The following is a 27,607-nucleotide window of genomic DNA, read 5'->3' on the forward strand; positions in this document are numbered from 1 at the left end:
ACAGTGAGTTTGTTCAGCCATCCATCCAGTTCTTAAACCTTTGGCCATTATTAAGTGGTTTTTTAAGTGTCTAGGACTGGGGTTGTGGTCACATGCACCAGATAAAGCGTGTGTGTGGGGGGGAAGCGAGGCTATTTCCTCCAGAGGAATTTGACCCGCAGTTGTAAGATCACACCTCCTTTTGAAGCTGCGGGTGCAGCCCATCAGTGTGTGATCGGACGCAACTGCAGGTGAGTCATTGATTGTTGGTTTTTTGCCTTTGTTTCGCATGCGCTTAAATGAGGAATCGATGAATTGCACCTCCGCACTGAGGGCTCCCTATGGAGTTTGTGATGATGTGCATACTGAGAAGGGGGGGAACAACAGCATGGAGTTGGGATGGCCTGATCAGACCATCCTGATGGCATGAGAGTGCGCTGGAGTGATCAGACAGGGGAAAGTCTGTCCGTGGCCCATCGCAACCCATTTACTACCAGATTCTCCAAATGAGGTCGCACCATTGATTTATATAGGGGCATTATGATATTGGCTGCTCTGTTTTCAATACCCTTCCTAATAATCCCCAGCATAGCATTGGCCTTTTTTATTGCAGTCACACGCTGTCTCGACATTTTCAGTGAGTTATCTACTACAACTCCAAGATCTCTCTCTTGATCAGTCTCTGCCAGTTCAGACCCCATCAACTTGTATTCATATTTAGGATTTTTGGCTCCAATGTGCATCACCTTGCACTTGGCCACATTGCACCCCATTTGCCATGTTGACGCCTACTCGACCATCCTTGACAGATCCCTTTGGAGTGCCTCACAATCCTCCCTGGTTTTCACCACCCTGAACAACTTCGTATCATCCGCAAATTTAGCCACTTCACTGCTTACTCCCAACTCCAAATCATTAATGAACAAGTTAAAAAGCAGTGGACCAAGTACTGATGGGCTTGATCCTTCCCTGCAGGGTTCAGTGGCATCATGGGCATTAATAGCATCCCCCCCCTTGCGTGTCTTGTCTTGTGCAAACTGTCTTTACCCATTCTTTCATATTTGTTATTCAGCGTTCAGTGCTGTTGATTTTAGTTGCTGTTGACTTTAATAGACATAAATATAAAATGAATTTCACTGCAAGAGGAGGCGTTTTCAGAATGTAACCTTCTGTGTGTTGGTGCAGGTCGTAGCGCAGCCCCATCCCTCTATCGCGCCATACATTTGAAACCAAAGGCCTCATGGCTGAAGAGCACTGGTTCTTCTGATCTTAAAAAGTCGCTACTGATGGATCTGGCTGTCCTGACCCTTTTCTGTGTGATTCAGTGGAACAAAGCTCCCATCTGGGATAGCAGGGTTCATTTCCCTTTATTTTTGCCCTTTAATTCCAATGTCTTTCCATTGCAGTGCCTGCAACAAAGCTGAGTGCCATGACAAGGCCCAGTATTGGCCCCTGTCAGTGCAAGTACGACCTGATGGTCTTCTTTGAGATCTGTGAGCTGGAGGCCAATGGCGAGTAAGTGATTCTCTTTGCCTGTAGAGGGGAGGGAAGAGGAGGGTGGTTCACTTTTGGTTCCAGAAACAATCGCTAGAAGGTTCACCCACCAGAAAGCTTTCACCAAAGTTTTAAGTGGCAATTCATATGACTAGACCCTTGTGTGGCCAGCTGGATGGCACCATGAGGCCTGAGTGGGGTGTTCCCAACAACCCCGCTATAAGTAAACACAGCTGGTCTGGAAGTGACAGACTACTGCCAATGGAGGGGTGAGGCCCATCCCTGCCACCCATCTCATCAAAAGGAGGTCTTGGGCCAGCAGAAAGCTGTTGGGAGACAGAGCTATGGAGAGGCATGCAGGTCCAGGGCAAGGGCAAGCCTCGGGCAACTGATGTGTCGAGGACCCTCCGGAAGCTCTGCCTCCCAACATAAGTCTGGGCAGGGAGCCTATCCCAGTGGCAAATCAGGAGGCCCCAAAAGCCCCCAGAGTACAGAGATAATTTCCCCTGGAGAAAATGGATGATTTGGAAGGTGAACTGTAGGGCATTGCACCCCACGGAGGTCCCTGTCCTCCTCAGACTCCACCCCCAAATCTCCAGGAGTTTCCTAACCTGCATCCTGCCTCCCCCGCTGGTATCTAAGGGGGACCTGGCAACCCTGCCTAGGACTAAAGGAGGGGCTAGAAGGTTGGCCCAGGAAGAAGCCAGTGAAGGGGAAGTGATACTTAAGTGGGAGAAGGGCAGAATGCAAGAGGAGGACACACTGGTGTGAAGGGACCCAACAGTGAGGCACAGCAACCCATAATGGAAAAGAGGGAAACACTGTAAAAAGACCCCGCCCACCTGGGCCAAGGAGGAACCTTGGGGAGCCTGCCTCCTCCCATCGGGGCCCGGGGCCCAGTCTGGGACTATGGGGTGGTGACACCTTCTAAAGCAAATTCAGCTTTACAGGAGTCTGACTGAAATTCATTAAATGGACCCAGAACCCTACAAGCCTCCTTTTGCCTTTGTACAACTCACCTGCTTTCATGTGTCCACCAAGCAAAGGCAGAAAATTGCAAGCTATGCACAAACTTTGCAGATGGTTCAGGGGTTGGGAGGGGGGAGGGACCCCATGTAGGAATGAAAAGCAGCACTCTGCATCATATCATTTTCCACCCAAACGCAGGGTGACTAGAGGTAAAGAACGCACAGATCACCTGTACCTTTAACAATCATAGAGACAAAGAGATTTCAGCATATACCTCTTGTCATGTCACAATATAACAAGAGCTGTTCTTGCCATTTTTTCCCCTTCTGTGTGAATATAAAAGGTACAGGAGTTCTGTCCTCATTGTCATGTGGCTCACCCTATCTTGAAGTTGTGTGGGGGAGCCAAAGCTATCAACCCCAAACCCCCACCACCACACACATACATACTGCTGGTACAGCTGTGAGCCTTTTAAGACATGCTGCGGCTATAGCATGGCAAGAGCCCCAGCTGATGGAGTTCCAGCCACTTATCAATACAACTTGGCTCCCAGGGCCTCGATGTCTTGCAAGAACTACTTATAAAACTAAGTGCAAAGGGGCATTAGTGCCGTTTCCTCACTGTGAGGTCCTATTTAAGCCAGTCCCTCAGGAAGCTTAAGAACAGGTATCACAGGTGATCTGGAGGTGAGGTTCAACTCCAGGACTGATTTCGCACAGGGAGCTGCGCCGCCGTCACGCCTCCCTTTGCCCCACTTCTATTGGTCAATTTCCCACTCGAAGCCACGCGGCCGCATTTTGACCTACGGCTTCGCCCGATTTTCCCCGCGGTTTTGTGATCCAGGTGTGAAGAGAGCACCCATAGGAAATTTAACTTTCTTTCTTGATCTGAGGCTCGGCAGGCACTGGCATCCAGCCCTTGGTAATCTGTGGTTGAAGTGATATAGCCACTAGTAAACTACACATAGGGATGCTGCCCCTCTTGGGGTTCTAAAGTGGGCTGCAGACACCCCACAAGTTATCCATTTGCTCACTAAAGCATGACACAGAAAGTTTCCTATACATGTTTAATTTGCAAGTCTTACCTTTCGTCCAATAATGAATATTTGTAAATGCAAGTTGAAATCAAGCTACACATTCAAATGATTTGTAGAGAGTTTAGCAGAAGGTATGTTAATACTGGGGTTTAATAGTTTACTAATGTTTAATTAGTTGCATGCTTTTAAAAAATCAAGTTTTACTTTGCAAGTCCCCTAGAGCAGATTCTCTGGAGAGGTGGCATAGAAATTTTCTAAATAAATAAATACTGAAAATGTAAAAGTCAAACTGGGGTGGGGAGAATACTGCCTACTGAGAAAAAGGCATAAATAAATTTATTCGCAGGTGATCATGCATAATTCAGTGTACCATCTTTGTGCTGCTCAATATGATCATACTAATTTATTTTGGGATACATTTCTGTAGAATCAGGAACATCCCGCCCCATTCTTAACTGTGCTTTTCAGCTGAGAAGATATTTTACTGTTCACCTTTCAGTAAGCTTGAAAGCTCTTGTTCTCCCTCTGACTCTGTGTTTCTTCACCTTCATTTCTGCCCTGAAACATCAAGGGTTGTTATGAGAAACATTGTACAGTAAAGTCTTTGTTATCTGGGACCGGATTATCCAGAATGCTCAGGTAACTGGCATTGCCAAGCAGGCAAACATGGGAGGAAGGGGGAGGGTCTCACCAGACATGAGGACTGTTACAATGGCATTCCCAGTGGAGTGGGATTTAGTTGCTGTGGAGTCCTTTGGGTGAGAGAGTGGGGTAGAGCAATATACTTGAGTATCCAGCACATTTGATTAACCCACGACTTCCTCATTCCCTATGACTGTCAGATAACAAAGCTTTTACTGTACTTTGAAACTGAAGGACAGATGGTGCAAGCCATCCCAACTCTAGCATTATGCCTGAAGGCATACAGACCACAGTGATGTGATACAGCAGTAATTGTCCCTTTCTGTCATTTAGGTCCCTTTATGGGATGGTGGCTTGGAATCACAGTGGTGTGGTTGTTCAGGGTGATCACATGTCATTGCAAAGCTAGCACACAACCAATGCTCCCTCTAAGTTGTGGAATCTTGTGAGCAAAAATTCTATTTTGTGAGCTACTGGCATTAAAGTTGTGAGCAAACAATTTGGCTACTGTATAAATTAGTTTGCTCTGGAGCCATCCTTCCTGAGCTAAGACAAAAATGCATGAGTCAGAGGCTAAAAAATTGTGAGCCAGCTCACACTAACTCGCTTAGAGGGAACATTGCACACAACTGTCCTGTACAAAAACAAACAAACTAATATGTGGACATGTCTTTAGCATGATAATGTTGGGAATCCAGAGGAGTCTTGCTAATGGTAGATTTGCTTGCCCTGTTTCTGGGGCTGGGGGATATGGGGCAGATATTCCATATTTGGTCTTACTGAAGTTCTCTTTTCCAGCTATATCCCTGCTGTTGTGGATCACCGTGGAGGAATGCCTTGCCATGGAACATTCCTGTTACACCAGGTATTTTCTGTCTCATCCCTTGAGCCCAGTGACCAATCACTAGTGCTGCACCAAATTTTTGCAGGATTTTTTTTTCTGCATGAAAATTGATGATTTAGGAGGGTAAGCCAAAGACAAACCATCCCTCATGAAAAACAAACATGTTTTGCCCCAAACAACTGGTCCTTTGGAGCAGATTGGCAGCACGATCTACAGTCCTCCCCTTCAAGGGTGTAGACTTTCCAATTTCCCGGGGGGGGCTGGGGCTCGACCAGAGGCATTGCTTTGCTAGGAGCAAGGGTGGCTCCCGGGGGAGGCTGAGTACCTTCCTGAAAATTTCGGCGGGGGCTCACGCCCCGCCGCCCCCACGAAGATTACGCCTATGCTCCCCTTCTTTTAGCAAAGTGGACTTCGAAGTAAACAATCCACAGAAAGATCTGAGAGAGGAGGACCATTCTCCAGGTCCCCTCCTTGAAAGACCACTTTTAAAAATGTGGTCTGCAGTGGGGAGCGCATCCTTCCCCCTTTCTGGCAGTCATTTTAAAAGAGCCAAACATTTTTGCTCCTCAAAATCACCGAAAAGCAGGTGCGTGCTTTTCATAGAGGGTGAAAGGTTTCAGCTCCACCAACAGTCACAAGTCTTGTAACAACTGTCCTGTTTCTCTCTGGGCATGATGGCTGGCAGGGTATCCAAAGGAGAATCACAGTCACCTTGGTGCATGAGACAGGCAGCCACATCCGCTGGAAGGAAGTACGAGAGCTGGTTGTGGGTAAGCAAAGCTGTGCCTGACTCCCCCCTTGTCTCTACCCTTTTCTGTATCTCAGCCATGGCTGAAGTTAGACAGTTGCCTGAACAGAACAGAACAGAGCAGTCACAGTCCTAAACGCTACCAGAACCTGAGAGGCTGCTATATGAATGCGGAGGCTATCCACTGGGGGTCAAAAACAGCATCACTGGTCCCTAGGCAATGTTAGGCTCTAAGCAATCTTGCTGGCTACAACATAAGAACATTCCTACAGGTTGTCAGTTCAGGCAGGCAGTACTTAAACTTGATGCTGGAGTATAGTACAGTGAAATCCATCTGCACTGCACAGTGTGAAGAGCTAGTCAAGCCCTAAAACTTCAGAGTTGGAAGGCTTGGTTGAAGTAATTAACTTTGCTTATGCAGGCAAATTCTGAGAGGTTGCCAAATTATATGAGAAATAGACATGGTGTGATAAGCCCGCTGCTGGTTCTCTTTGTTCCCAAAGCAGCATGGATCTGTATGGTGAGAAATGTTGAAATTAATTGGCAGTATGGCCATATCTGGACCTCAGAACTGACAAGAGAAGACAGGTGTAAGGGTTATAGCCCAGTGAAGGAGCATCACTTCACTTTAAAGGCTCAAAGACATGCTCTCTCTGACTCTCCTTCAGCCAGGACAAAGATAAATTAGCTGAGCATCAGTGTTCCCTCTAAGCTGAGTTAGTGTGAGCTAGCCCACAGATTTTTAGCCTCCAGCTCACACATTTTTGTCTTAGCTCAGGAAGGAGGGCTCCAGAGCAAACTAACTTATGCAGTAGCCAGATTGCTCGCCCATAACTTTAATGCCGGTAGCTCACAAAATAGAATTTTTGCTCACAAGACTCCACAGCTTAGAGGGAACATTGCTGAGCATTATTTTCTGCTTGCAGGTCGAATCAGAAACACCCCAGAAGGAGATGAATCGCTCATTGACCCCAACATCCTCTCTCTGAACATACTGTCATCAGGATACATCCCCCCCTCCCAGGATGATCGGTGAGTTCAAAGCATTCTCCGAGCATGCCGTGTTCATATAACCTGGGGCATAACAGGGCCTCCCTGAAGGTCTTCAGGGAATGTAAGCCAAACTACATGTTACCTGTGACACCAGTGAGCCCCAGGAACACCGACCTGATTGTGTCCTTTTTTGCAGACAGACATGATGTTGTGGAACTAACATTCCCAAGCATGCCAGGGTTCAGGAGAGGGACACAGGAGGAGGAGGAACTTCCTCCCTTCCCTCCCGCACTGGTTTTCCCATGATGGGTCATATTTGCCCTGCTACCTGACACATCACAGGTAATGTGTCATTTGGCCTTAAGTGTGTGGGAGGAGACTTTATTCCCAAAGCTCCTTCCCCTTATGCCAGGGCAGCAAATAGGCTGAAGCCATGCTGACACTAACTGAATGTCCAGACTAGTAAGGAGAAAGACCACTGGGTCCTAAATCCTTTCTCTTGGCACCTCCCTGACACGAGCTTTTACCAAGGTGGTAGCTGATATCCCAGACAGACGAGCTAATTTTCCTTATATCATTTTGTCTTGGCAGTGAGCATGTGGCTCCTTGTCATAGAATGGCCAGGAGACTACACTCATTTGAACAGGGTTCTTGGATTGCGCCTCTGCTTGTACTGTAGCAACAATTGCTTTGGTGCATTAAAATGGCTCTGGCAGAATTTTGAAAGCCTTTTGAAATGGCAGCGTAAGCAAAGTAGTTTCCCTTGCTGTGAAGGCCTACTCTCTCATACGGCTTCCTGAGTAAGTCCAAAGCCAGGCTTCAGTACAGCAGTGTGATAATGTCTGGCAAACTATCCTGCTGTGCTGCATAGGATAACAAACCTCATTCCTCTCAGGTCCACCACTGCAATGGGACTGAACAATAGTCCTGCAGCTTAGTGGTCTTTGGGCAGATGTCGCAGAGGCCTGTTACCGCTTTCATGTCTTGTGTAGTAGGGACTGATATTCTGGGGGAAGTTAAAAGGAGAGAATTAGGATTTGTCAGCAGTTGCTTGAAGATCTTTCTAGGCTCCTTGGGACTTCAGTAGTAGTGCATTCATCAAACACTTTATGACAGGAAGCAAATCCTGGGAAATGGTATCGTGTTGTGGCACTGATAATGCATAAGACAGAAGACTGTACATAGTTGTACATATGGCGTAATAATGCTATTACACATTTTATACTAGAAGAGTGGCAGGCAGGGAGGCAACATGCATTCCGTTTTGAGGCTTCTCTCACCTTTCGGGGGGTTGAGGGAAGGGATCCCCCCCCCCTCGTTGCAGATCTCTGACTGCTCCATCATGCTGTTTGTGGGAGTCCACTGTCCCCCAGGACCAGTGTTTTGGGGGCATTTCACATGCAGCAGGAGGGGGGGGGCGAAAAAGTCCTGCTCTGCTGATGGAAATCCCTTCAGTCAGTGGAGATTTTCTGTGTGATCCAAGCTGAGATCTAGAAGTATCTAGCTGTATAGGTCTACTTTATCATTAATAAAATAGCCAAGTACCTCTTACCAGGCTTTTCCCTTCAGCATTCATTTCTAATCAGACACTTAATATACATCATTGGTCCAAATCTCTGGCAAAAAAACCCTCTACAGTCCTATATAGGTGAGTGTGAAAATGTTGAGACGGGTGCAATGTGGATAAACCTGTGGATGAGGGAAAGTGTCCGTGTATGAGATGAACTGCAGAAACTGATGAAGAAGAGCTAAAAAGAAAGATGGACTGTTTGAAGGGAGTAAGTTGGCCTGGAGTAAGGATTATGCATTGCAGGATGGTGGCATTAAAAGGGAAGAAGAATTGGCCCCAATTGGGCTGCTATTAGTATTAATTTCTGCAGGATTTTTTCTTTCAAATGAACAATTAATACACTAATAAGGAAATATATACATAAAAACAAAGAACCTGGAAAAACAGGGCCAGCTACGCCACTCTGGGCTTTCCCACATTCTCATTTTATTTGCTGTTAAGTTTCTATTTCTTCCCTAGGGGGTGGTGGTGTTTGTGTGTTTGTCTGTCTGTCCTGTCCCGCATGTGTTTTGCTCCTTCTAGTGGCCGATTCAATATCAAACAGCTTTATTTCCAGCTTCTCTTCCTGCAAAGCTGGAAATAAAACTGGGTGATATCAAATTGACCGGTAGAGGGAGCAGAAGACATGTGCGGAACAGGAAAAACCTTCCAAAGAAACAGGAACTTAACAGTGAGTAAAATGAGGATGCAGAAAAGCCTTCTATTCACAACTACACTGTTTTTTAATCATCTAAACAGCTGTTGCATTGATTAATATGGAGGGAGACATCATTTATATAAAGCTGCTGCCTGATGACAGTTTATCTAGCAGCAGTAACTACATGCCTAGAAGTAAAACAGAAAAACCTTGTAAAAAAAGTACCTCTTTGCACAGCACAGATGTTTACTGCCCCTATTGCTGATGCTTCTCAACAGTTGTTTTTCTCCTGCCTTGATCTTGCTAGTGTGTTTGGCTAATGGGGATAAGAAGAACAACTGGCTTGCAGGTATCCAGGATAACAGCATACTGGTTATCCAAAAATGTCTTACATATGATGAATGAAGGAAGGTGATGTTTTAGATCTAGTTAAAAATTTCTGCTGACAGAAGGGGGTTGATTTTTTGCCAAATATTGCCACCAATTGCAGACCTCCAGTGCCCCCCCCCGTGCTGTTTATGGGAGTCCCCTGTACCCAAAGAGCAACATTTCAGAGTGTTTTGCACTGCTGCAGGAGGGAGGAGGCGAAGAAGTCCTGCTGTAATATACCTTCTGTTCGTGGAGATTTTCCATGTGACCAGGAAACTCAGAGGGGTTTGATGGAATTGGCCTAAAGGAATGAAAAGCAAGCTGTCCTAATTGTGCAGTCCAGTTAACGGAGTGCTCAGTCTCTCCCTGCTGACTGGATTAAAGCTCAACTGCATATTCTAGGCAGGGGTCATTTCTTGTGGGGTGGCAGTCCGGCAGTAAGGAGCCCCGCCCCCTGCTCCCAGCAGCCCTCAGTCAGGCCACAAGGAGCAAGAAGCGGCCAGGTAAGTTGCAGAGCCCCCCCCCCACAACCCACCTTCAGGTACAAGCTCTCCCTCCTCTGTGAGGGCAGATCTGCGCGTTCCCACCCCCATAGCTAGCAATCAAAAACAGTCCAGTGGCACCTTTAAGACCAAGTTCTATTCAGGTACTAGCTCTCCCTCCTCTGTGAGGGCAGATCTGCACGTTCCCCCCTCCCCCAATAGCTAGCAATCCAAAACAGTCCAGTGGAGCCTGAGCGGTGGGTGTTGCCTTCTGACACACTTCCAGTGATGTCAGGGGGTGTGGCATATGTAAATAAGTTATGCTAATAAGTTATGCTAATAAGCTCCTGCACCTCTTTTTCTACGAAATGACCCCTGATTCTAGGTATAGTTTTATTCCGTTTCTTTCTCATTCAAGTTCTCCAGCTGTGGACAGGAGACTTAAGCATGACTTTTATAGGAATTAGTGGGTTTAGCACAGGTTGGCTTGCTTACATTTTATTATTTAATTGATCTGTAACATTTACTAGCTAACACTTTCTGCTAAACATGGCATCGAAAGCAAAATATATGATAAAATAAATATGTCAAGCTATAAAACACTGAGAGCAAGGGGAACAGAAAGGATTGTATTAAGCCATCTGTTAGGGGAAGGGGAGGTAGGGAACTTTGTATGCAAGAAGATTTGTGTTTTGTTTCTGCCTGTCTGTATCGCTACCTGGTATATAAGCATTATTTCCAGCGGCCTTCATGGATGAAAACTATACTACTATCTTCTTTTTTGGCCAGCACCTCAGAGATATTAAAAATGGCCAGTAACTGTCAGGCGGAGGAAGAAAAAGGGGGGAAAGCTACTGCAGCAATTGAGGAAGACACGGGAAAATTCTCTGTCTTCCAGATGCCCCATCCTTCAATTCTGCACGGGCTTTTGGGGCTTGCTTTGGATCTTGATGTTGCTGGAGTGAGCAGAGTTTATGGGTGGGAATATTTGCAATCTGCCTTTTGAACCTATTGCTTTAGCTCCCTGCTTTGCTATTATGTGCAATCCCATGGCTTTCTCAGAAACCAGCCTCAAGCAACCATCTTTTGGGATTTCTTACTTTATACTCCCATACTGACAATGAGAAAAAACTGCCACTGGTTTCATTCTTATAAACGAAGAGAGGGTCTCTGAAATTCCTTACTGTCATGGCATTAAGCCTGCACAGTCCTGAACATTAAGGATTCTTCCGATTTGATGGAATGGTCTCTGCATTGCAGGCAGACCTTTCGAAGTCTGAGCAGTTGTTGCTGTAAGGATCTGAGGCAGAACTTACTCCAGGAATTCAAGTTGTCATTGCAGTCTTTTGATTTCAGTATATGAGGACTGTTCTGTTACTTTTCACATTTGTGATCAAGGTGATATATATCAGATTCAGTCATTTTATCCTCACAAGACCCTTTTGAGATCAGTTAGGCCTAATCAAAATTTGATTTATCCACCCAGAGAGCTTCATCACTGAGCAGGGATTGGAATTCCTGTCTCCACAGTGCAGGTCCAGTACCCTATCCACTACACAACAGTGATTCTCAGTGTGTTACTCCTCACACTCATCATTGAGCCTGTGGGCCAGACTAGACACTACCTTAGTTTACTACTTCACATGGTGTAGGGAGCAAGGGCTCATCTACCTGACACACTTATTCCACCTCCAAAGATCTGCCTGGGGGTTAGCATCCAAACTTGGTGTATGCATGTACACACTGGATAACAGATACCTGGATTTTATTAGGAAATTGACCACATGATCTGTGTGCCTTATTCAGATGTTAAGCCATGTGTTCAGAGACAGAGTAGGTGGGGTGGGAGAAGGAGAAGAAGTCCTCCCTTGCTTCTCACCACCTGTAGTGGATTGATCAGCAAACATAACATCTGACCTAGCCAGCCCTTATCTAAATGGTCGTGAAGCTTCGCTGTTCCCTGCTGCAGCCTGAGGTGGCATGCCTGTGGGCCAGCAGGAGCTGTTTGTAGTAGGCCTTGGGATCTGCACTGTGGAACTGCTGCTGTTGCTGCTGCTGCCGTCGCCACCCATTTGAACACACACTAACCATGTGATTGTTTGTGTTTTTGCAGGCAGTTTCTTGATTCGGATATGCCTAGGTATTATTTGTTACCCTCCCTGTTTTCTTTGACCTCCTCCTATTCCCGATGCACCCTCACACAAGTCAGCATTGTAGTTGCCAATGCTATAGACTGACCTTCCCTCACCTGCTCCAGTACACTGGCTTTCTCTTTCTCTTCTGCATCACAGGGCTTCTTTTTTGTTCCATTTTGTCCCTTGGGGTTTTGGTTCTTTATTTTCCCCCCCCCCCCCCCAAAAAAAACAACCCAGCTTTCTCTCTCCCACCCCCACCTTTAGAAACCTTTGTTCTTTTGGCTGGGTTTTCTTTCTGTTTTGCTGCTGTTGTAATTTTTCTGACAAAAACCTGCTGACCCTTGCCCATCGTGGAGCCCCCCCCCCCCACCTCCAGCTTTGGCTCAACAGCAGTTTGTGAGCTGATGGAGGCTGCATGAGAGGCTGTGCTGGCTGAGCTGTGAAGCGAGGCGGGAAATGCTACTGTGCGAAAGACAAGAAGGGAAAAAGATCTAATTCAATATATACTGTGGGAAGGAAGTACTGAACGCCCACGACATTTTAACTGGGATGCTGGTTATACATTGAAAACAGCTTCCAGAGAAATATTAGTAGGCAGTCATAGGAGACCTGTTGAGCCACCTATGACTAAGACAAATCCAGGTGGGTTGGCTTGCCTCATTCAGAAGGTCAGACTGTTTGAAGAACATATAACCAGAGCAGTAGCCAAAGAGTTAGTACTTCATTCAGAATACACATTGAACATGTGAAATTTAGTCCGCCTCTTTTTTTGTTGTTAATTTAGTTGAAACATACCGGCCTGGCTGCTCTTCTGGTGGCACAACACCTCCATCTCTCCTTCTATTGTTCTAAAACTCAACCCTCCTTGTCTTTCTGCTTCTTTTTGCCGTCTAGACATGGTTCCTTCTTGCCTTTAGACCCTTCTTGAGTTTTCCCTGCATATTTAGATCCGAGTGACAGAATGCTAAGGAAGTAGGACTGTGAATTCCTAGTGTTAAATGGTTGAAATGTACTACTAATTTTCAAACAAATTCTCTTAAGACTCTGAAGTTTGATTCATTGTGTTGAACTTGGGGGAGACAACAGAACAGTGTAAACAGCATGGGAGTAAAATGGTGTCCTTTTTAATAGGGAGAACTGTGGCTTACTTATTGTGACGGCAAGCCGCTGTGCAATGATGAAGATTTGACTGATCAAAGTGATTTGTAGAGACTGTGGCTATGTCACAGTGCATGATAGTGATTGACACTGAGCTTCTACATCTCCAGGCTTGGTTCAAGAACTGCTTTTCAAAGAAAGCATACATAGTTGTAGAATAAATTACATTGGAGTAAATGGGACAAACTTGAGTTTTCTTAATGCCCTCGCTCCTCTAGAGTGGGATGAGCAATCTTTTCAGCCATAACTGGGACTTCACCTGCTTTTGAGGGCTCCAAGTTGAATAGCAGCTGTTTCTCTTTTCAGTGAAACAGGAAGAGGCAGCATCTAATCTGGAACTCTGAAAAGTAGGTGGAGAGCCAGATGTGTGGCTTTTCTATTCTGCTGAGGTTAGCAGCTTTCATTGGCACTTTGCCCTCCAGATGTTTGACAGGTTTTTGACAGCAACAGGCCATTAGCCAGGGACATATTCCAATGGGCCACTGTTCTGATCAAACTGTTAAGCTCCCATGGGCTCCCAATCCATAATTTGCCTGTCTCTGCTCTAGAGCATTCATTAAGGTTTCTGTTGAGAATAGACTATTGATCCAGCTTCATAACATATTTGCCAGTTTTGACAATAGTTGAAATGATAGGAAAGTAATTGCTTCCCCGTGTGTTTTGTCCCATTGACAACACTGGTCTAACAGGTTTGTAAGTTTTTGTTACACTACAGAAAGCTGTATCCTAGAAGCAGACGTGAGAAGTGTCTGTGGACCCTGAGGAGCTATTCCTTTTCCAAATTGTTTTACATTTTGAAGGGGGAAAAACACTGCTGTTGATATCCCAGGGCTATGAGATAAATGTTCTGGAGCCACACCAAATTTCAGAGCAGAAAACAAGACAATTAGGAGCTTCTCTCCCAAAGGGACTGTATATTAGAAATACTGTATAATGGAGCTGCAGGGTAGTTAATATTGATAAAAGTGAAGAACCTTTCTCTGCCCACAGATTCCATCCCCAGAGTCTATTTTCTGATGTCATTTCTCCTCAGCTGGATTTCAAGACCAGAAGTGAACCAAATTAGGAGAAAAATTACTTGGGGGTGGAACTGCAGAGTGGTTATTGGAAGTGAGAGTATTTAGCCTCCCATTTCCTGTTCACTCTTTTAATCAGACTCCATCCCTTGCTTTCTATGTAATTGGGACAGATCCAGGTTTAAACACATGAATCTGCAACTGTCATACCTAGTTTAATCTTTCAGTACAAGTATCCTTTTAACTTGGGCACCTCGTTATTGCTTGTGTGTGTGTCATGTTCTGTCAAGTCACTTCTGACATGGCAACCCTACAAATTAATGACTACCAAAACATCCTATTGTTGAAAGTCCTGCTCAGGTCTTGCAAAATGAAGGCTGTGCCTTCCTTTATTGAGTCAACCCATCTCATGTTGGGTCTTCCTCTTTTTCTACTGCCTTCAGCGTTTCCTAGCATTATTATTCTTTCCAGTGAGTCTTGTCTTCTCATGATATGACTACGATAATGTCAGTTTAGTCATTCTAGCTTCTAGGGAGAACTCAGGTTCAATGTGATCTAGAATCCACTTATTTGTCTTTGTGGTGGTCCGTGGTACCCATAAAACTCTCCTCCGACTGCTTGTATTTATGACATCATTCAGTTTCCACTGTGCTAGGCTCTGTTAAAACTATCTGCTTTACTTTTACCTTTTTGTCTGGTCTGCTTTCATATATTTATTTGCTACATTAGGCTTAAACATGCTAAAATTCTAGAGCTCACAAGCTGCTGTGACTTCCCACACATACATCATAGTACCAAGCTCTGGTCTCGTGTTTGCCTGTTTGTGCTTACAAGCACCCCCCCCAACCCCCTCCATGTTTTAAATGGTATTTGAGAGGAGGGGACTGCGGAGAAGGAACTGGGGCCTGTAGCTGCTTTCACAATTGCCTTTATCAACACTACCCCAACAGAAGGTGCCATGAAGGCACTGGGCAGCTATGCCAGATTTTTGTAGGTATGTGTTGTAGCCGTGTGGCAAGCCAGAAAATTCCTTATGCTCTAGATACTAGAGCAACCAAAGAATGCATAGTGTCTTCTTGTTAGATACAGAAAAGCATGGTAATTTTAGTACTTGGAGAACTGGCAACCAGGATTCAATTATCCTTCAAGTTCTCTCATGAAACCTAATTATATTCTGAATTCGCTTCTTGGGGTGTAAGTATCACAGCTGTATTTCTGCTGGGCAGGGAGAGTGGTCAACATTCCAGTTAGGATGCACATGCTTAAGAGACACAATTACATTACCAGTAGATATAGGCTGTGGTCACGCACACTAAATAATCCACATTCAATCCACTTTCAGTGCACTTTCCAACTGGATTTTATCATGTGAACTGGCAAAATCCAGTTGGAAAGTGCATTGAAAGTGGATTATTTAATCTGTGTGACTACAGCCATAATCTGCTGTGGTGCCAGGGTTCCAGAGACCAGTTCCTCCTTCGACAGTTTTCTGTCCCATTTCCTCTTTCTGTTGCCTTATAGTAGGGTATGAGCTTGGGCAGCATTCTCAGTGGGAGAACTTGATCCATCGTGCATATCTGAGGTTTGGAAGGAATTCCTCCAGATCAGATTTAGTTTAACATTCCCATGTAATCTGTGGCACCAGTTTATTTTCCTGAGGCATCTGGATTTACTTTATTTATTTATTTATTTATACCTTAGATTTGATATACCGCCCTAACCCCCGAAGGGGTCTCTGGGCGGTTCACATATTTGGTTGTTCTAAGAACTGCTTTTTCCTATCTTGACTATATTTATTCCTCCTTCTGAGACTGGCACTTTAGCTTGCTTCTCTTTTCTGCCCAAAGCACATATCATGTGAGCTGATCATTTCAAATCAGCACGGTTGCTCAATTAGCACAACTCAGTTTATTGACTAAAGGCTCAATTTGGTGCCGAAAGGCTGAGTTTTGCATTACCCGGGCAGCAAGGCTGATGGTTCCACATGGCTGATACTCACAGTGGTGAATCTTGAAATAGGGGGCTGTGTGGAATGGGCAGATGGTCTGACTGCTGCCTCCGCCAGCTGCACTGAAGCTCCCTGGGAGCCAGTGAGGAAATATTATTGATGCAGCCTGGGGTCGATTACATGGAAACAGCAGCCATGAGGTACAGGTACCATAAGAGCCACCAAAAGGCTGCGATCCTCGGCACGCTCGCTAGGGAGTAAGGGCCAGTTCACATGTTACAAGTACACTTGGTATCAGAAATGCAGTGACACTTTTCATGCATGCTGTCCCACTGTGATTGCAACTCTGGTGTGTGAGGAGAAGCAGCTTCCCCCTTCCTACTTGCACAGTTTTTTGTCCCCTGAAATTGCCCTGGGGAGCTGCTGGGGTGGATCCAGCCATTCTGCTCAGCAAAGTTAGAATCCTTCCCCCAGCTGGAGCTTTTCTCTTCCACCAGAGGAAGCGTTATTTAAATCGGAGGAAGGCTCCTTAGGCTGGAGGAAGGCTTCAGACTTACTATGCCAAGTAAAAGTGGCTGGATCTCACTTGCTCTTTGTTCTGTTGCAAAACATATGCAACTTACCTGGCTACACATACTTTTGGTAGTGGAACAAATAGCAGCTTTCTAGGGCCATTTCATAGGGTTCCCAGGTCCCCTTGCTGTGCTGGCTGGGGGAGGAGGATTTGGGGGGCATTCCTGGATGTTGCTGACGCGATGACAATACCCAGAACTGATGTCATCGTGTCAGGGACATCGTACCCGGACATGGCTGTTTCCCCCGCAGGTCAGCTGGCCACTTGCAGGCAGAAGCCCCCAAAAGCAGGGGAACCCCCACTGGGACCTGGTGACTGGCAGCTCTATCAATTCAGGATGCTAAAATGGGGTGGGTGGGTGCTGAATTCCTGTCTCCATGTACGCTGTGGTTGCAATCAGAACTGGACATGAATGCTTTGAGACATTACAAAAGCTGCTACTTTCTACATTTTCCCAAATATTGATAATGCCAGCTGGTTTGAAAAATGAGTGTGTTGTAGATAGATAGATAGATAGATAGATAGATAGATAGATAGATAGATAGATAGATAGATAGATAGATAGATAGATAGATAGAATTTCCAGAAAGGTGCACATGAGAAGAGCTAGGATTCAATAGTTGAACTGGGTATAGGTTTCCTTGGCAGATATCGTCGAAGGGCGTGTGTATCTGTGTGGAGAAGCCAGCATTAATGGAGTGAGCTGTGATTCTCTGTTGGCTGGATCAGTGTTAGCAGATGCTGGGAGAATGAATGAATGCCAAAGGATTTCAGTGTGAGTGCCCAGTTCAGGCATGCAGGAGGTTCTGTGACCATAAGTGTACACTACGAGCGCCCCAAAGCAGCGCTACCTTGTCCTCACTTCCAGATTTGTCAGCCATACTCAGAAGCATTTCCTCTGAAACTCTTGGCTATGCAGAATCCTGAGTCTCTTAAACTAAAAAGCATGCCTAAACATTACCTACTTAACAATGTGTTTTAGGTTATGCATTTCTGTTTGGCACCTTTTGGTTGTGTATATCTCAGCTAGAAACCCTCCCCACTTTGGGCCATGCAATGGGTTTTTGATTCTGAATATCATGTCCTGATAAGACTACATGCTCCACTGTCTGCAAATTCTTGATGCTCTTCTGCCCACTGATAATGCAGGAGCAGGAAGCCAAAGTGGAAACACTTTTTTCTAATGCATGAGAGGGGAATGTTCAATATGTGTTAGTCCATACTGGATTTCATACCATGAGGATGCAGGGAGAATTGTATCTGTTGATGCTCATTTGCTTATTCACCTGCACCAAATTCACAATGACTGTGGTGGGACTTCATTAAATTCCTTATGCATCCCAATGTAGCTGCCTCCCCAGGTAGCTGTCCAGAGGACACCATATAAACCGTGATTGCTGACATTTTAATTTTTTTGTGTATGTGTACATGTGTTTGTCTTGGGTTGCCTTCACTTGTAGCATTTCACTTGGAAATGACACTAGGTATTTCTATCTCACTTTTCTCTCACACTCCTGCTTGTTCTGTTCCCCTTCTGCCTTTCTCTCTTTCTCCTCTGACTTGTTTCTTCTTCTCCCTCTCCCCTTTACAACCCTCCGTTCCTAATCTTGCTTCCTACCTGTTGGAGTTACTTGTCCTCCAGTGGCTTGTGTCTTGGTGATCCTACTCACAACTCTTTTAGTTTTGATTTTTGCAAGATGCTCCAAATCAGTTCTCTCTTAATGTGAACATGCAATGTTTAGAATGGGATGGTAACTGTGCATCAACACCTTGTCAGATCCTCTTCAACAAGAGCCAACATCTATTTCACAGAGGTGGACCTAGAGTGATGCATAATCTCCCAAGAGGAGGACTGGCATCTCTTTAAAGAGGCTTCTGACTGTGTTGATACTGTCAGTGAGCTGTGATAGTGGAATGTCCATGTGGAAATGCTTTTTTGAAACATGAGGATGCTCAGACAGAAATGAGAGATTTTGATCAGCTGATTAATGTGGCTTCTGGAACAGCCTTTAATTTAGTGGATTCAAAACACTGAATCTGAGCCAGTGGGCTCCTCAAGGGGTAAGAAATGCAATTGAAAGAACAAGTGGGAAATATGGTTATCTATTTCATCAGAACAGACATCTGCTTTAGAGGCTCCAGTCCTAAAAGAATGGCTCTCATTCCCTGACCATGTGATGGTGCCACAGGCGATGTTCTTTACGGCAACCCTAACTTCAGGAATGGCATAGGATGTCTTGGCATCATAAATTATATTGGTTTTTGCTGCCTGAAGACAGGTTGGATATTTTTCATAGTGCTGGCTTGAATCTGAAAACTGCTTTGATCCCATAACTAAAAAGGCTAATTGCTGAGTGTTTTGTTTCCCAGTCTACCCAGATACTTAGTGCACCTAGCAAGAGGTTCTGGGATATCAGTGACTTAACAAAAAAGCATTAGGGGTGAGAAAAGGCTGGGAAGAACTAGACTCCCTTGTAATTGTAGGTCAGGAAAGTGTCCTTAAAATCAGGAATTGGAGAAAAAAATGTAGATGATAAAATTTTATAAAGTTCAAGTAGATCTGTTGATTTTGGCAACTCTGGCTGTAGGTAGAAAATAAACTAAAAGAATTAGATGAAACAGCAACTTGTATGGGCAAACATCTGGAGAAGTAATATTCGAGATGCGAAATAACAGGTGCTTCTGTAGAGATAAAACGTACTGCAGCACTGAGCATCCTCACTCTTTGTTTTCTTTTCTCAACGTGCTTGCCAAAAATTAGCTGCTCCTTCCAAGAGAAGGAGGATAGATTGTCTGTTGCACTGTATTTGACTGAAAGGATATGGCCCTGGAGTGCTTGAGGCAAAATTTGCAGAGGACCTTTCCTTTTGAATCAACAGAAGATCTGTTCTTTCTTATTGCTTTCCTAATCTCCCCTCACCACACACACACACGCACACACACTCACTCCTGCTCCATTTCTTGTCCACTCTTTCTTTCAGAGGGCATGTTTAAATTGCAGCCCAAGATTTGTCAATAGAACTATGGCTTTCCTGGGAGTATTTAAACGGAAATGAGTTTGTCTTTTTCTACCAGAAGCCTTGATTGGTTGCTTATTGCAGAACTGATGTCGCTGAATGTCACTTGCATATAACGTCCTATTCTATTGCTGCCTTCCTCTTTCTGGCCCTTCTTATTCCATACTCTTTGGTAGCATATCCAAAATCATGTCTGTCCACGTGACATCTGAAAAGGAACTTCATAGCATAAGCACCTGCCATGAGAATGCTCACTGGTGGTTTCACTGTCCTCTCAAACCATCAAAGAGACAAACAAGGGAATGTTTCTGAGCGAAGCACTCCAGGATGGCTGCATCTATTCAGCACAAAGATGTTTGTGTGTGTGCATGTTTGCATATTGCTGTGGATATAATTCTTTCCATGTAGCTTGCTGGTTGATGGAGAGTTTTTTTTTTAACAAGCCTCTTGCTGTTTCTTTGCAGGACGTTTTACCAGTTTGAAGCAGCATGGGATAGCTCCATGCACAACTCTCTGCTGCTGAATCGGGTCACTCCGTACAGAGAGAAAATCTACATGACGCTCTCGGCATACATTGAGGCAAGAACCACCAGTGCCTTCATAGCACCACCTCATAACTATAAGCCACACAGAGCCGGGCTTGGTACAGAGGCTCTCATCTTCACCTTCTCCAGCCCCTACTTGTCTTAAGGTAAAGGTAAAAGGTTCCCTTGCTCGAAAGCCAGTCGAGTCCGACTCTAGGGTTGCGGTGCTCATCTCCGTTTCAAAGCCGAAGAGCCAGCGCTGTCCAAAGACATTTCCGTGGTCATGTGGCCGGCATGACTAAACACCAAGGCGCACGGAACGCTGTTACCTTCCCACCGAAGTGGTACCTATTTATCTACTTGCAATTTCTTGCTTTCGAACTGCTAGGTTGGCAGGAGCTGGAACTAGATATGGGAGCTCACTCCATCATGCGGCAACCCAGGTCTCGAACTGCTGAACTATTGACCTTCCACAGCCTGCAGTTCAGGGTCTTAACTACTTGAGCCACCGCAGCTCCTTGTCTTAACCAGTCTTTTTTCCTTGTGATTTGTATGCATTCAGCTAAAGTTAACACCCTTAGAGAACACTAGAATAGCACTGGAGGACAAACACAGCACTGAAGCAAACCCTTTTGACAAATTCTACTAAGGGCAAAAAACAATAAGATGCTGATAGATTCAAGCATAGATCTTCCCAATGTTTTTTAAAAGGCAATAGCACTTGTGTGGGGACTTGATCTGGATTAGAGCCACAGGGAGGGGAAGAACAGGAGTTTAACCTTCCTGCTGTGCACAGGTGGCTTCTGCCAATTGAAATTAACATCCCCCCTCTTGTTGTTTTAAACAGAAACCAACGTCTAGTTGAAACCAGCACCTACCCTCTGGAAAGGAAAAAGACAGGCATTTTCTCTGTCTTTTTCCCTTCCTTTCAGGACTAATAACAGGAGTTCAGTTTAGACTAAGGATGATCATTTGTTAATCCAGGGCCTGGATTAACAAAAGCATCATACACAAGGGGGGCTCACTTTATTGTCAGGTGGTGACTTGCTCAAGGGCACCCTGACAGCTTCATAACACAGAAGAGACCAGAAGCTGTTCCTCTTCCATACAACTTTCTTTCTGTTATGCCACATACGATTTTGTACACTTGACTCTTTGTGAAGGTTGGGCATGTTCATCATCTTTCCATACCTATGACTTTGAAGATCCCCCCCCCCAATAGGGAAAGCTGGTAAAAGTATTTATATTTATTGTGCCTCAAGGGAAGACAGAAAAACCTTCTTAAAAGCAGCAGCACTGAGAAGGAACAAATTCTGAAACTGAAGCTTACTGGCTACTAAAAGGGGGGGAATGCCGGAGTCATTGGCTTGTCACAGAGATGACTTTGACTGACAGCAGTTGGGAGCCTGGGGAACTGTCTTACTGCTCCATGAGTGTGTTCCTGAGAGGCAGGGCCAGCTCTGACCAAAGTGTCATAATCTGCTTGCTGCTTTAAAGGCTAGTCATATTTTCATGACAACAGTGGAGAAAGCAGCTCTTCAGGGTCTGCTCTGCTCCTTGTAGAAGTTTATATTTTGTCTTCCAGCTGAAACCTTTTTAGCAAATGGTTTCTCATTTTAAAATGTAGTTTGGCTTGAAGCAGTACAGTAAAATGATATGTGATCTCCTATAATTGGCTTCCATGGAAAGTGAATAGCATATGAGTAAAATGACTTCTTTTCAGGTCCAAACTGCATATGAGACATGGGCTGCTTCCTTACAGAGTTTTTTCTTTACTTTGGCTACCAAAGTGGAGCACTTTTGTTGTTGCCGAGTGTTTCCTACTGCGGATCATCCCCCTGATGCTTTTCTTTTATCAGGAGAAAAGATAATGTCCTCATTTATTTCCCTCTATGGGGAAAGAAAGGCAGATGAGAAGAATTTGATTTTCAGTAGAGAAATGACCTGTGGCAAAAGGATTAAGCAACTCTGACCCATCCACTGATTGCTTGTGAAAAATAACAACCTCCTGCAACTGGGTTTTTTTTAACATTTTCAGACAACGTTGCATGCAATTGCACATTGCATGTGTTTCGGTCCCTAAATGTGTGGCATCATGTCCACATGAATTGTAAGGATCAATCATGGTGGCCTAGAGCTAGTGTGGTTAAAAGTAGCAAATTCTAATCTGGAGAACCGGGTTCGATTCCCCACTCCTCCACATGAAGCCTGCTGGGTGACCTTGGGTCAGTCACAGTTCTCTCAGAACTCTCTCAGCGCCACCTACCTCACAAGGTGCCTGTTGTAGGAAGAGGAAGAGAAGGAGATTGTAAGCTGCTTTGAGACTCCTTAGGGTAGAGAAAAGTGGGGTAGAAAAACCTCCTCTTCTTTCCTCATCTTCTCATATGGTGCCATTATGGTAAGCCAAGAACTCTTGAAGGGTAGTGGAGACAGACAGTGACTCCTACAGGGTGCTGCTGCCTGCAGGGTAACTAAGTGGCATGCACAAAGCAGTGTGTTTAATTGCAGTTGTGAATAAAGAGAAGCCCGCCCTCTCTTAGCTTGCTGGTCCTTTATGGCAGGGTTCCTATACAGCCGCATGACAGGCATGACAGGCAGATGTTTAGTCTGCAGTTACTATTTTGTTATCTTCATGTCAGGAAAATGAATAGCATTTCCCACGTTTTATTAACAGGGACACTCAAATGAGAGCCAGAGCTAGGGCTGCCAAGCCGCGGCGGGGGATCCGCACGTCTTCACAGGATCCCTGCCGCGGGGGACAGCGATATGCGTTGCACCACCGTCGCCAGGATGTGACGCTACGCGTCGCTCTGGCAATGGGACTCCAAACAGCCCTGTTGCCAGAGCAACGCGTGGCGTCACATCCTGGCGACAGTGGTGCAATGCGTATCGCTGTCCCCCGCCGCGGCTTGGCAGCCCTAGCCAGAACAAATGGTTCTTCTTCCTTCTTTGTAAGACTGTTTAAGTATGGTAGATCTCACAGAGCAGAAACAAAACTGTCCAAAGAGCAACTATGGCTAGCTTTCACCTGCCTTTGGTTAGGCAATAACCAAGGACGTAGACATGATTTCTTAACAGAGATGAGTAATACCCACAGATTTTCCTTATGATGTGTCCCAGGTGAAGGTAACTGCTCCAGATAGCAGCTTTACAGCATGCTGAGAACCTTGCAACAGAGAACAACTCATCATATACTAACAACCATGAATATCCCAAGCTTATGTAACTAGCAAGTATCCTTCCATTTCAGATGGAGAACTGCACTCAGCCAGCAGTGATCACCAAAGACTTCTGCATGGTTTTTTACTCCAGAGATGCCAAACTGCCTGCCTCTCGATCCATCCGCAACCTCTTTGGGAGTGGAAGCCTACGTGCCTCGGAAAGGTAAAAAAGCATCCACTCATTTTTCTATTGACAGAAGAGGATGAAAACATTTTTTAAAATCTGGACAAACATTTATATGTATTTATTTATTCACTCCATTTGTACCCTGCCTTTCCCCCTTGTAGGAATGGCTTGCAAAATGGCTTGCATGGTTCTCCTCGCCTCCATTTTTTTTTCACCACAGCCCTGTGAGGTTGGTTAGGCTGAGAGAAAATAATTGGCCTAAGAAGATCACCCAACAAGCTTACATGACACAGTGGGGATTTGAACCTGGGTCTTCCAGATCCTCGTGCAGCCCTCTCACTGCTACACTATACTGGCATATGTGGCTCTTAACATGATTAGCAACACTCATATGTATGAAGTTCGCATCCCTAATTTAAGGTTGATTATGGGGTATAAAACTGTGGAATTAGCATTAAAGGAGCAGCGTTCAGCTCACCAACTAGGGGAAAAAGTCCTTGGAGAGGGATTTTTATATCAGTAGTTATAAAATAACTCCTGATTGTGTTGTGTGTGTTGAGCTGCATTTCTTCTGTCATTTTGTGTTAACTTTTCTTTTCCCCCCATTGCAGTAACCGTGTGACTGGGGTCTATGAGCTCAGCCTTTGCCGAGTGGCTGATGCGGGCAGCCCAGGTAGGAAGCTATCCTTTGTCTTCTGCTTCACCTGAAGGGTTTCGATTAGCCTTATTAGCAGGACAGCTCGGCACAGAGTGTTGGGTTTGTGCTTAAAGAAGAAGGATACAGCATTCAAAGGGTATAGCATTAGTCCCTCTGGGTCTAACGTCCCAATTATAAACATCTGCAATAGCGTATTTACATGCGATATCAGTGCCAAAGCTGCCATAACCTGATACTTTATGATGTTGTACTACACAACGGCTGGCCTACTAAATCTGCAAAAGTCAATAATGTACCATTTCCAATAATGCATTTTGAGGATGAGAGTGGCACAGCATGCACAGTCTATATAGGAATGTTATTTTCTTAAAAAAAACAAAACCCTAAGACCCAACAACCAACAAAACCATGATAAGAATATGTCTAAAACCAATCTATTAAACATGTTGCACAGACAGGACATGAGCTATGCTTTATAGAGGCTGAAATATTTCCCTCTGCAGGGATGCAAAGAAGGCGAAGGCGTGTACTTGACACCTCTGTGGCATACGTGCGAGGCGAGGAGAACCTGGCAGGCTGGAGACCCCGCAGCGACAGTCTTATCCTGGATCACCAGTGGGAACTGGAGAAGCTCAGCCTTCTGCAGGAAGTAAGACTCAGGCCCCAAGACCCACCGTGGGGCAGGGTGTAAAGACCTGAGGGTGGATGGATTTAGAGAAGACACCACATTTCCCGTGATGTGACATACAACTGATTTCTTAGACAAAGATTAATCACTGTGTGAGATGAGATGACACGTTTTCACTCTCTACATGTTTTATCCATGACCTAACCCTGTCTTTCTTTCTCAAGGTTGAAAAAACAAGACACTATCTGCTCCTGCGTGAGAAGCTGGAAACAACTCAGCGCTCAGGACTGGATTCCCTGTCCCCAAGCTCCAGTGAAGACTCCGATTCCCGTAGTACATCTTATGTCTCATCTCCCATCTCAGCAGATGGGACCCCAGAGGGAAGGGCTTTACCACTGGACGCTCCCAGTGAGAGGCAGAAAGAACTTGCAGTCAAGGTATGGAATCTAGGATAGCACCATGGCATTCTGTGGGAAGGTTGCGTTTGGCTTCATTTTCAGCTTAGGTATGTGATGTGATGGCCATTGCTATACCTGTAGCCTTGCAGTGCCTGAACTGGAGATAGCAGGATACTGGCACCATGTCCCAGGATTGTCTTTTGCTCTGACGTAAATGGGCATCCCTGAATGACAGCAAAAGCTGCACAAGGTTTTAAGCTTGCTGTTGGTTTCTATTTGTCAGTTAGAATGTTTAGATGAATAGCATCAGAATCAGTTGAAGCAAACTCTGTTGAAGCAAATGGCAGCATTTCTAGAGATGACTTCTAACTATAAAAAACCATGAGGTCTCCAACCTTGTTGAGTTTTTTTGTACTTTTGGGATTTTGGAAAGGGCAATGGGAGTAGGGAGACCTCCCAGCCTCCCTGCTGCCACTTGGTGGGACCATGGGGGAAAAGAGTTTTACCATAGAGTTTTGGTGAATCCTACAGCATCAACCCAGTGCCATGACATCCCTTCTGGGTATTCACTAGATAAGACATCACGCAGTTAGTATGATGTCATCCTCTCTGTTCCTGTCCCCTCCTTTTCTTGCTGGTTGCCAGCTGCCACAAAATGGCTGTTATGTGAGGCAGGACCAGTTAAAAATGGCTGCCATAGATGGGGGAATCACAAATGTTGGGAGGTTCCAAACAAAGCGTCCTACTATGACAGGAGCAGCTGTTTTGGAATGGACACTCCTGCAGACACATAAGGGATGCTTGTTGGGCTCTTCTGAAGCATCTTCTGTTGTAGTAAACTGGAGGATGCCAGGATTAGCTCTCTGATTTGAGAATGGTGCACTTTGGGGAAGAAGCTACTGGGCATCCCAAAACACATCAGTGGACACCTTGATGCCTATGGATGCCTTGCTGGGAATCACTGGTTTAGAAGATGCAGGTGTTGTGCTAAAGTTTTTTTGCACACAAAAGATGCTGTTGCAGAGATAGAAAGATGGGATATTTGGTTTTCCAGTTCTTGAAGTACAAAAAATATGATTATGCTAGCCATCAAGTTACTAGTGTTTAAAATTCCCTCATATGGGCAAGCAAGGCTGATGCTTTCTTGGCATATGATGAGATGCCAACATGTTGTTATCAATAGATTCCTGAAGGAGCCCAATGTGAAGAACTTGATAGGTGCCCTCTCCATGTGAAAGCATTTTCAGAGAAGAAAAGTCATAGCCAATGGTTAATTCTGCCCTGCTACTGGCACTTGAGTCATTTGTTCTTCAAGCTAGATCTTTTTCTTTTTCCCCCCCTCTCTCCACAGTGCTTGCGTCTCCTTACTCACACATTCAACAGAGAGTACAGCCACAGCCATGTTTGTGTAAGCGCCAGTGAGAGCAAGGTATGAGAAACTCCACACTTCCCTTCTGTCCCCTGTTAATAGAGAAACAGGTAAGAAAGGAAGGAAAGGATGCTGCGTGACTGCGCCAGAACGGCCAGTTGGAGGTCAGGCACGTAGCTCTTTTCCTTCAGGAAGAGACAGGTGCAAAGTGTTGAATTTCTCCATGCCCATGTCAATTCTGGATGGATCTAAGAGACGTTGTTGCTTTTAGGAAGGGGGGGTAGTTTTTCTGGGCTAGGGTAAGATCTTTTTTATTGCATATGAAATCTTGTCTCATTTGGGAAAGAAAAGCTGAAATGGGCATTGTTTTGGGATGGAGAGGAGAGAATAACTTGCCTAGAGGTTTTCAAAGTCAGTGAAGGTCAGATGTCTTGGGAATACAGTTGCAGCAAGAAAGAGCACCCTCTGACTGTCTTTTTCCCTGAAGACCACTTGCCTCAAGTACATATGAGTCTTGAGCTTTTACAAGGTAGCACCCATGGACAACCGATGGGTGCAGATACTTTAATTGCACATTCTTTCCCAGGACTGCATTTTCTATTGTTCCTATACTGTTTCTCTAGATACAAATTTTGGGACTCTCCATTGAAGGCCTCTGGGATGAGGGGTCTGTAATCTTTTTGTACAAGAGAAGTATTTTTGTGCAACAGAGAAGAGTAGCCCATGCCGCTGCATGATCAAGACAGGATCACATGGCCAAGTACCAAACTCCAGCATTCCCTGAGATTAACGGAGTCCCACCAGACCTGCATACGGTCTTCATCCTGACAGTTAGCTTGCGTTGTGTAATTTAGAGAGTATGTTGTAAAGCAACGTTTCAGTTATGATTTTCCTTTTCATGCGTATAGCTGTCTGAAATGTCCGTGACCCTGTTAAGAGACCCCTCCATGCCAGCCCTTGGAGCTACTACTTTGACCCCCTCCTCCACCTGCCCATCACTGGTTGAAGGACGGTACAATGCCACAGAGGCTAGGTAAGTGAAGGGTGGGGTATAAATCAAATCAAATAAAT

The 27,607-nt window shown here is 45.1% G+C and overlaps 1 protein-coding gene across 1 annotated transcript in view; it reads left to right on the forward strand.

Moving 5' to 3' along the window:
- Nucleotides 1-27,607, forward strand: part of KIF1A (kinesin family member 1A) — a 128,729-nt gene that overhangs the window by 94,848 nt on the left and 6,274 nt on the right. Inside the window, exons 35-45 of the mRNA XM_015426810.1 lie at nt 1,386-1,494; nt 4,919-4,985; nt 5,650-5,734; nt 6,639-6,744; nt 20,076-20,190; nt 23,386-23,519; nt 24,095-24,156; nt 24,645-24,790; nt 24,994-25,206; nt 26,519-26,596; nt 27,445-27,569. Coding sequence (XP_015282296.1) covers nt 1,386-1,494; nt 4,919-4,985; nt 5,650-5,734; nt 6,639-6,744; nt 20,076-20,190; nt 23,386-23,519; nt 24,095-24,156; nt 24,645-24,790; nt 24,994-25,206; nt 26,519-26,596; nt 27,445-27,569 — 1,240 coding nt within the window. The remainder of the gene's footprint in view (nt 1-1,385; nt 1,495-4,918; nt 4,986-5,649; nt 5,735-6,638; nt 6,745-20,075; nt 20,191-23,385; nt 23,520-24,094; nt 24,157-24,644; nt 24,791-24,993; nt 25,207-26,518; nt 26,597-27,444; nt 27,570-27,607) is intronic.

This window comes from Gekko japonicus, unplaced genomic scaffold, assembly GCF_001447785.1.
Source record: "Gekko japonicus isolate JY-2015 unplaced genomic scaffold, Gekko_japonicus_V1.1 scaffold14, whole genome shotgun sequence".
Taxonomy (NCBI): Eukaryota; Metazoa; Chordata; class Lepidosauria; order Squamata; family Gekkonidae; genus Gekko; species Gekko japonicus.